Raw genomic sequence first — 9,942 nt, 5'->3', positions numbered from 1 at the left:
ACACCATTTAGTCTGGAATCTAAAAGGACTGAAACTGGGTTTAACTATTGTTACAGTTCTCCCCAATAGCACTGCTGCAAAGAACCAGCATCGGGATTCCTGTGCTCTCCTGCGTCAAGCTTATATCCTGCATTAACTTCTCCTAAAACTAAAATCCTATGGCATTTCAGGACCCCTTCACAAATGGATATCTGCTTTTCTGCCTAACAGACAACAAGTGGTCAAAATTGGCAATGCTCTATCAAATCCTGTTCCTGTCAAGAGTGGCGTTCCTCAAGGTAGCGTTCTTGGACCAACACTCTTCATACTATACATTAATGATCTTTGTGACCATATCTCAAGTAATTGTGTTCTCTTTGCTGACGATGTCAAACTATTTAACACCACCGACAATACATCTACCATTCAAAAAGACCTTGATCATCTAACCGCTTGGTCTAAAACTTGGCAACTCCAAATCTCAACCAGCAAATGCTCAGTCTTACATATAGGAAAAAAGAACCCAAAAACTAAGTACATACTTGATGGACATTACCTTACAGATGATCCCCATCCCATTAAAGACCTTGGAGTTTTTATGTCAAATGATCTAAGTGCCAAATACTGCAAATACATAGCAAAAAAGGCTCTAAGAGTTGTAAATCTAATCTTGCGTAGCATCTTTTCCAAAAACACTACACTACTAACCAGAGCATATAAAACATTTGCTAGACCAATTCTAGCAAACAGCTCACCTGTTTGAAACCCTCACCATATCTCTGACATCAATACAATTGAACGTGTCCAGAAACATTTTACAAGAAGAGTTCTCCATTCCTCTGTAAACAACAAAATATCTTATCCCACTAGACTTGAAATCCTAGGCTTAGAAAATTTGGAACTCCGTCGCCTTCGACAAGACCTAAGTTTAACTCATAGAATCATCTATTGTAATGTCCTTCCTGTTAAAGACTACTTCAGCTTTAATTGCAATAATACAAGAGCAACCAATAGATTTAAACTTAATGTAAACCGCTTTAATCTAGATTGCAGAAAATATGACTTCTGCAACAGAATCATCAGTGTTTGGAATACTTTACCTGACTCTGTGGTCTCTTCCCATAATCCTAAAAGCTTTATCCTAAAACTTTCTACTATTGACCTCACCCCATTCCTAAGAGGACCATAAGGGGCGTGCATAAGCGCACAAACGTGCCTACCGTTCCTGTCCTATTGTTTTTCTTTTCTTCTTCTTCATATATATATATATGCATGCTTATACCTCCTAATATTTACTCATATATATGTTTATATACTATATAACCTTTCTGTATGATACTTACATATATTGTTGTGACAAAATAAATAAAAATAAAAAAATAAAAAATTAAGGAGCAGTTGTTTGGCCATAGAAATTGAATCATGCAACAAAACATCAGTAGGAATCATTTGACTTTGCTCCTTGGAACTGAATGGAGGTGATAGGGCCTCTGAGCATAAGCCGAGGGCCTCCAAAAGTAGGTTTCTCCCTCATCTTTAATAGTGAAGGGATTGAGGAGATCCTGGCCATTCTATGGAAGGAATGAGGTTGAATTTTGCTAAGAGCTGTAGTACAGGTGTTAAATCTAATTCTGTTTTTTATCAACTTAAAAAATGATTTTTGATTTTTATTTTTTTTTAAACTAGGTATTTCATGGCTTTTAAAATGTAGCCATCTAATCTTTGCAAATGTTTCCATTTCTTGCTGACTGAAATTTTATTTGTTTGCTTTTTGTTCCTCTGCCCTATCCCCAATATTTTAAAATATTGCCATTTTTCAAAGCGAGAAGAAAAATCGATTGTCCTCGGCACTGTCCTTACCCAGAAAGAAATGAAGTACTGTAAAGTATTTTGTTGAATCTTCTGGGTCTACTTCTAAAACAAGTTCCTAGTCCTCATGGCACCAAAGAACTTTGAGATGCCCAAACAATGGAGCCAGGAAATTAGCAGAACCTGATATACAGACATGCTGTTATTACTATGAGAATTTTATCTTGAGACTCTTGATCACACTGTATTCTATTCTACTGCTTTCAATCTATTTTGTTTCATTTTATGATTTCTGTATCGCTAGCCACCCAGAGTAATTTTGTTGAAATGGCCCTACAAATTCTTGAAACAAATGAAAAAGCAATCCTATAGTAAACTTAGAAATTGGCATCAGAAAGCTCAAGATACGTTTACTAAAAATTACCGGTAATAAAAAAATCGATCACTTTTGGACTATTTGTTCCATGGAAGAAAATAATTATTTGCAGATTGTAAAAGTAACACTGCACTGTAAATTGGCTGCTTACTTCTGTGATGCTTTTATAGATAAAAGGAAAATGGGCAAATGAGGGTAACTGGTGAGGGTGAAAGGGCTTCCTAGGGGCTTCTGTAAAATATAGCCCCCCCCCAAAAGTTAACATGGCAGCATGGTGGTATGGCCGACTCCCATCTATTTTTTAAATGTGCCTTGCACACTTTGACCACACCCCATAGACATGTCTGGCTACTACCCAAAGATATTTGAACCACTGCCAGAGAAGAGAAAAAGCTGGCTTTACCCCATTGCTTTGTTTACCTTTTGGAAATCTTACAGCTTGGATTCCGATCTAAGGATTAATTGGAGAGCTGTGATTTTCTGCTGTCCAGGAGGGGAAGGTAGCTGCTAAATCCTCCTTTATCCTGGAGTGACAAGCACACCACCACCATGCACACATCAGGTCAGCACGCCGTGCCTGAAATTCAGATTCCCAAATCTGATTACAGGCACCAACGGAACCTGTTGCTCGACAATATTATGACGCAAGATACAGCAGTTTCAAACATCTGGTATTTTTCTCAGACTCAACGGAACAGAAAGTCAGGACTTTAGCCATGCCCAGATGCTTGGCTACAAAGGGATGGGGAAGAATCTGCATTTGGGAAACGTGTGAAGTCACCTATCTTGGATGTAGACACAAGCCCTCTTTCCCACTCAAACACAAACCATCACCTTTTTCCTCCTCAGGTGCCCCAGAGTGGGAGGTGGAATGAAACCAAGCTGTGTCTCCTGTTGCTTGCCAAACTGCCGGGATGCTGTTACCATGGGAATGCTTCCAGAATCCAGTTGCTAGGTGACAGAATTCCTTATAAAGCAAGAGGACTGAACTTTTGCAAACTGCCACACAGGACAGATCTGCAGAGACACAGCAGTTCCACAATGCTGGCTGTGAGTCAGAAAACGTACTTTAGAAAGGAAAGGAACAAGCTCATGCTTTCAAGGTAGGACAGAAATCTTCTAGGGCTAAGAGCTGTACAAGGAAGGGCAGTTGACATGTGCTGCCATTAGATTTCTGAATACCAATAGTAGAGAATATTCATAATTCAGGGATGAACTGTGGGTCCCTTGGAGCTCTCTGAGTTCAGGTCTTTTCTTGCAAATGTTTCATCACCCAGCTAGGTAACATCATCAGTGCTAGAAAGGTTTGAGAGCAAACTCCACTCCCTTCTAACATTCACAATGTTATCTAGTCGGGTGGTAAAAGGTCTGCAAGAAGACAGCCAAGCCCAGTTTTAGCATCTTGTGATGGAGAAACTTGCTTTAACCCTGGAGTTCTTCACCCCTCCCCAAGAAAAAAAGACAAGACACTCTTCTTTTTTTTTTTAAATATTCAACATTTTTATTAAAAGATTTCTCACCCTGCCCAAAGCTCTCCCATTGGTAGCCTTCTAGAGAGCAACCAATCCACCTTTGTGTTCTCCTTCCACGTTTGCTCTCCTGTGTTAAGATTCAACTTCCCCACCCCTCCCCATTCTTTTTTTTTAAAAAGTGTTTTATTTTCTAATACATTCCATAGGACACATATGTCTAAGTTTCCCCGCAACATTTTTCTTCATATATAAAAAAAGACATACATACACACACTCACATTAGTTTTTAATCACCCACACAGAGGGAGACAGGAAAAGAAAAGGGGGTGGGCGGGGCAGCACAAACAAACAAACAAAACAAAACAAAAAAACAAAACAAAAACAGGAAGAGGAAAACTGTACATGGGGAAAGTTATGGCACCAAAAACAGAAAAAAAGATTATTATTATTTTGTTTTTTAGAAACATAAGGATTATTATAATACATCAAGCCCCTCCAGCCGTATCCCTCCCTGTAACCCCATTTCTCAGTCCCAGGCAGGCAGGAGAAAAAAATCACTAAATGAACATCTTGAAGTCATCAAAGATCCCCTCCTTCTCCTCCTCCTCTTCCCTCCCACCCTCCCCTCTTAAACAAAGGGGGCCTGATTCAAGTAGAAAATGGACTTGCCAAATCTGGGAGAGGGTTCTGGGAAAAATCCACCAGACAAGTTGGCAGTGGAGGCAAATTTTGGGCCCAAGGATTGTGTTGGGGGAAGGAGCACTGTGGAGATTTGGAGGGGAAAAAAAGAGAGGGTGGGGGATTTGAGAATTGTTACATTTGGTTAGAGGGAGAGAGGGGAGATGTGCTTTGGCTGTCTTGCACTGGTGTGTGTGTGTGTGTGTGTGTGTGTGTGTGTGTGTGTGTGTGTGTGTGTAGGGAGGGCAAAATTTCAGGTTCTTGTGCAAGAACAGCAAAACCTCACGAGTGTGACTCTTTTTAAGAGGAGGAAGAGACGGACTGTTTGGCCCTTCGAAGAATCTTCTATTCTGCCATCATAGATTTGGGCTCTTCTTCTCGTTTTGGACATGGGATACCCTTGCAATACCCTCCAACTGCTCTGAATGGTTTTTAGAAGCCCACGTTTGAATGAGACAAACATCCTCCCTGTTTATTAGGACAAGGGTCTGTTTCTAGGGTGCCAGGGTTATTTCTCTTCCACTCCCATTTCATAAGGTTGAGGAACTTGAAAAAGTGGTTTTCTGGGAAGCTGGCAGTTTTTTTTCTCCTCCTACACCTAGCTAATCTGAGCCTTATTTACATAAACAGCAGACTGGGAGCTGGTGAAATCCTCACTTCTGCTCACTTTAATAACTGGTCAGAGTCAACCTAGTTTAGATGCCCCCCACCCACCCAACAGGGAAAATAATTGTAAAGCATACAAAACTAGCATCTCAGAAATTCTACCTCAGAGGCCATCTGACATCTAGTTTTCCAATGGGCATTTTAATTTCCTCAGAATTCTCCCACTTGCAATTTAAACGAGGAGAGTTCACCATCCCATCTGCTGTCACCGCATAGGACCCTGGCATTCTTCTCCCATGGATTAACTGCTTGAAGAAAAGGACTTTCTCCTGGGGCAGACACCAGTATCACCCACAGTACAACTATTGTTAAAAATTCGAACACTTCAATGTTGTGAATGAAAAATGACCCCCACGCTTCATTTTGTAAGAACTGCAAAAATCTTCCTACAACAGTCTTGCCAATCTTGATGCCCTTTAGAGAGGTTGAGCTAGAATTCCCTTTAGCCGTCCTGGCTGGGGGTGATGGAAGTTGCAGTCCAACTTATCTGGGGAGCATCAGGTTGGTGAAGACTGTTACGGTTTTTAGATTTTAGTGGGGAAGGAGACAGGAACAGAGAATGAATCCCAAGTGATCCTCACTGCCAGATTAATTTGCTTTCATGAAAGAAACTGGGTTTTAGATCTCTAATTCCTGTCAAATGCACACCCTTTCACTATATTAATTTCAGACTTTCTTTTGGATGGAGCACCAAGGAACTTCAAGCAAATCCGCAAAATAAGAAAGATACACGATTTTCAAAGCCTTTCGATCGGCTGATGGGACCACTTCAGTCTCATCCTGATTGTTCTCAGGTTAATTAATCTGCCTGCCTCTCAGCGGAAATGGAGGCCCTGTTTTTTTAAGCCCAAAGTAGAGATAGCTAGCATTCTATATCATTTATTAAGGTCAAGTGGTCCCTGATCTCAAACCCTGGATAGACAGCTTTGAGGTTTGATCATACTGGGTTATTCTGTAATTTACAGAATGGATGTATGGCTTGAGGAGAATATGTAGGAACACAGGAAGAAATGAGATGACAATGGCACTGTGTACAATCTGAGCCAACCAAGTAAAGTACTCGACTCAGCTGGCTCCCTGAACTCTGCAACCAAATCTCTTACGTGCAAATATGAACCCAGGTCTGCAGAGCTGCAGATTGGAAGAGGCTAACGTGAGCAATGGAAGATGCTGAGGCTGTGACAAATGGAAAAGACAAAAAGGCTTGAAAATTATAAGGTGGGCAAACTACATCTAAAGCAATTCAGAGGAGGTAATTTCATATAAAGGTTAGTTGCATAAGCACTAAGCTAAATCTCTTCCAGAGATCTAGATTGTGATCAGGAAACTAAATGTGCTATATGTGCATGTTTGGGGAGAGCTCCAGTTCGAAGCCCCTTGTTACAAGAATTGTTGGATGCTTCTTCCATAAGAAAGAAGAGAGCAAGGGAAGAAAGACAATGTTTATAAGCTTAAGGTTGGCTGTTAACAGATGATCCCCGGACTAGGGTGGGCTTAGGGCCACATCTCAAAACAGACATTGGGGTTGTAGATGGAGGGCACTGATTAATATCTACATTCGGATCATGATGGGGATAAAGAGTTGAAAACCCATTTATTCTTCCCATCACGTGGGACCAGCATGATACCAAGACAGTCTCTACAGCTAGAGTAGGCCCCTGATTGAGAAAGAGAAGGCAATGCAGATTTTAGAGCCCAGAGTAGCCTGTCCTATACATTTCCCTCTCCCGTCCTTGGGCTAGAGTAAGTTAAGGAAGGTACACAGAAAGCAGATTAAATTCTGTCATCTCCTCCTGTCTGTGAATTTGGGCAGGAACAAAAGCCAGTGTCTACGCCCAGGATGCAAAGTTCTTCACTGTCACTCTGAAAATTTCTAAGCATGCAGATTAGCCCCACCATCAATGCAAATCCAGGATTCTCTCCAGTTCAAAGGCCTGTCCGTTCCTCTCACTAGCCAAGCTGACTTCAAGGAACCCCTGGCCCTGGAGAGGAAGAAGCAGGGTTTCTGGCTGCAGCAGCTCCAATTACACCCACAAACAAGCCACAGTGCACAATTAAAAAATTCTGGATTTGTTGTATTGTGGGAGTGTTTTTTTCTTTTCTTTACCCCCCTCTCTTCTCAAGAGAAGAGATTATTCAGCCACATCCTGAAGAGATAACTTTATCTCCATTGCTGGAACACTATTCTTGGTCTGTCTTCATCTACAGATTGTGGCAACGCTGGGGGAGCAACCGGCAGCCATCAGGGACACAAGAATAGACTGCCAACATCATGTTCGCAGCTTCGATGTCTCTATCCATTTGGTGGGGGATAGGAAACCACGATCTGAGGAGGCACCAGCTATGCTCCAGAGGACGAGAATTCAACCTTCCATCTCACAGTCCAACCTTCTCCTGGTGATTGACAACTCAAAGGCTACTGATGATGACCGAGAGCCTTCCACTGTGGTCCAGTTTCACAGCTTCTCCCATTTTTGTTTTTTTAACTTATCGACCCCCGGATAACATGCCCCGCCTCCCTCCCTTTTCACCAGCCAATCCCCCATTTGCCTCCAGCCAAGTCTCCCTGTTCTCTACCAATCGCTTCACGAGTAGGAAAAATGTGACCCGTTGAGGATGTGAGAAGTGACGCTGGCTGAACGGCTGATGCCCTGGTCCGACTGGCCGCCAGAAGCTGTGCGCCGGAGTGGTTGGGGGCTGTTTCTCAGCATGACCACATTGGAGCGGCCACCAGGAGCCGAGGAGGAGGAGGAAGAGGAGGAGGGAGATGAGGAAGGGGGATGAAGCCAGGCTGAAGGGGGCGGGGCAAGCATGGGAGGCTGCCTCCATGCGTGAGGAGCACCAGCTGTATTCTGAACCCCGTGGCTCCAATGGGAGCCGCTGCGGGGAACCGGGCGGGAGGGCCAGGGCTGAGGAGGGGCCGTGTAGCCTTGGTTGAAGGCTTCAGCTGGAATGCCTGTGAGCGCCATATTGCTGAATCCCAGACGCATACTTTCAGAGTCGAAGGCTTCGATCTCCCGGGCCTGGCGCTCCAAGAGGCTGCGGATGCGATCGGAGCGTTCATTCTGCAAGGCCAACATCTCCTCTTCGATCTGGACAAGGAAAGGAAAAAAAAAAAAAGCATAATGACTTCAAGTGCAAGAATCCACAAACACACTTGGCTCGGATACCAGAGTAGCAGTGAGAAGCAGCCCTTTTGTCTCACTTGGTAGCCAACAAAGATACGCTTCAAATAGCCTTCAATTTACAAGTATTCGTTTAATGACCATTACAGCAGATCTGAAAAAAGTGACCAATGACTGGTTTTCACACATAATGATGTAGCAGAATCCCCATGGTCATGTGATCAAAATTTGAGTACTTGGTAACTGACTTGTATTTATGGCAGTTGCACTCTCCTGGGGTCATATAATCACCATTTGTAACCTTCCCAGCCGGCTTCCGACAAAGCTATTGGGAGAAGCTGGGTTCGCTTAATAGCAATAGCAGTAGCACTTAAGACTCATATACTGTGTCATAGTGTTTTAAAGCCCCCTCTAAGTGGTTAACAGAGTCAGCATATTGTCCCCAACAATCTGGATCCTCATTTTACCCACCTCGGAAGGATGAAAGGCCGAGTCAACCTTGAGCCTCGTGAATCTGAACTACCAAATTGCAGGCAGCCGGCAGGCAGCAGAAGTAGCCTGCAATACTGCACTCTAACCACTGCGCCAATGTGGCTCATATGACTGCATGATTCCCTTAACAACTGCAACGATTCACTTAACAACTGTGGGAAAAAAGGTTGTAAAATGGGCAAAACTCACTTAAACCTGCTTTGCTTAGCAACAAAAATTTTGGGCTTGGTTGTTATAAGTTGAAAACTACCTGTGCCAAGATTATTAAGAATTGGATTCAGTAACAACCCTCTTTAAGATATACATGAAGTTGGGTGAATTGCTTAAATGAGACACCTAGCACTTGAGACCTAGCACTCAACACATTTGCCCTAAATTAGAGATAACGGAGATTCTTTGTCCCCAAAAGAGGTACATGGGATAGGGCATATTTCATCATCTGTACTCAGAGCCTCATTGTTTCAATCAGATGCCTGCAACTTCATAGCTGAACCTAAAGAACCACGAAAGATAAAGGAAATAGGATAGACTTTTAGCTCAGATTAATTTAAAAAAACCTCTTAATATAAAAAACCCACTTTAGAACAAAAAAACTCCATTTGTAATAGATTTTGCAAATTTCTTAGGAATGCAAATTCCGCAGGAATTGAGGAATTAAAAGTGAAATAATTGCTTCTGTCATGCTAGAGTCTCAGGTGCATCACAATCTAATCCCATGGGGGTACTTTACAAAGACAGGGACAGCATGTAATTGGAACGCCCTGAATAATGCTTATTCCCAGCCATTTTTCTATATTAAAAAAAGGAATTCAGTGCTTTACGAAAGCACAGTTCAGTAACGTTTTGCTGCCACAGCTGAAATCAACTTGCCTAGTAGGGAACAGGAGGTGTATGTCTCCTGTTATTCAGAATTGTGGACACCACACAAAAATTGAACCATGAATGCCTCTGATTCATTTAGGAGGAAGAGAAGTTCTAAATCCAGAATAGAAAAATTGAAAATGATTGGGAGTAGAAGGAGAGTAGTAACTTCATCTAAATAGCTGTAGAAGTACAAAGCTAAAACTGAACCGAAGAACAGAAAATAAAAGAAGAAAACCCTAAAATTCCACAAGAGTTTTTCTTATTCAAAGCAGTGACACAGGTAGTGCTCGACTTGCAACCATGTGTTTGGAGATTATCTGGAAGTTACATGGTCTTGAAAAAAGGAACTTCTGACCCGTCCTTGCACACGACTACAGGTATTCCTTGACTTACAACTGTTCATTTAGTGACCTTTTGAAGTTACAACGGCACTAAAAAAAGTGACTTATGACTATATTTCACATATGATTATTGCAGCATC

The 9,942-nt window shown here is 42.2% G+C and overlaps 1 protein-coding gene across 2 annotated transcripts in view; it reads right to left on the bottom strand.

Annotated features, from left to right (window-relative positions):
* Nucleotides 1-5,865: 5,865 nt before the first annotated feature.
* TAOK2 (TAO kinase 2) overlaps nt 5,866-9,942 on the bottom strand; it is a 43,662-nt gene continuing 39,585 nt past the window's right edge. For both annotated transcript variants that reach the window (XM_058179615.1, XM_058179616.1), the window contains one exon: nt 5,866-8,072. In XM_058179615.1, coding sequence (XP_058035598.1) covers nt 7,566-8,072 — 507 coding nt within the window. In that variant the 3' untranslated portion in view covers nt 5,866-7,565. The remainder of the gene's footprint in view (nt 8,073-9,942) is intronic.

The sequence above is a fragment of the Ahaetulla prasina genome, chromosome 4 (assembly GCF_028640845.1).
Source record: "Ahaetulla prasina isolate Xishuangbanna chromosome 4, ASM2864084v1, whole genome shotgun sequence".
Lineage (NCBI taxonomy): Eukaryota > Metazoa > Chordata > Lepidosauria > Squamata > Colubridae > Ahaetulla > Ahaetulla prasina.
The sequence above is the reverse complement of the archived record's forward strand: the minus strand, read 5'-3'. Positions and strand labels throughout refer to the sequence as shown.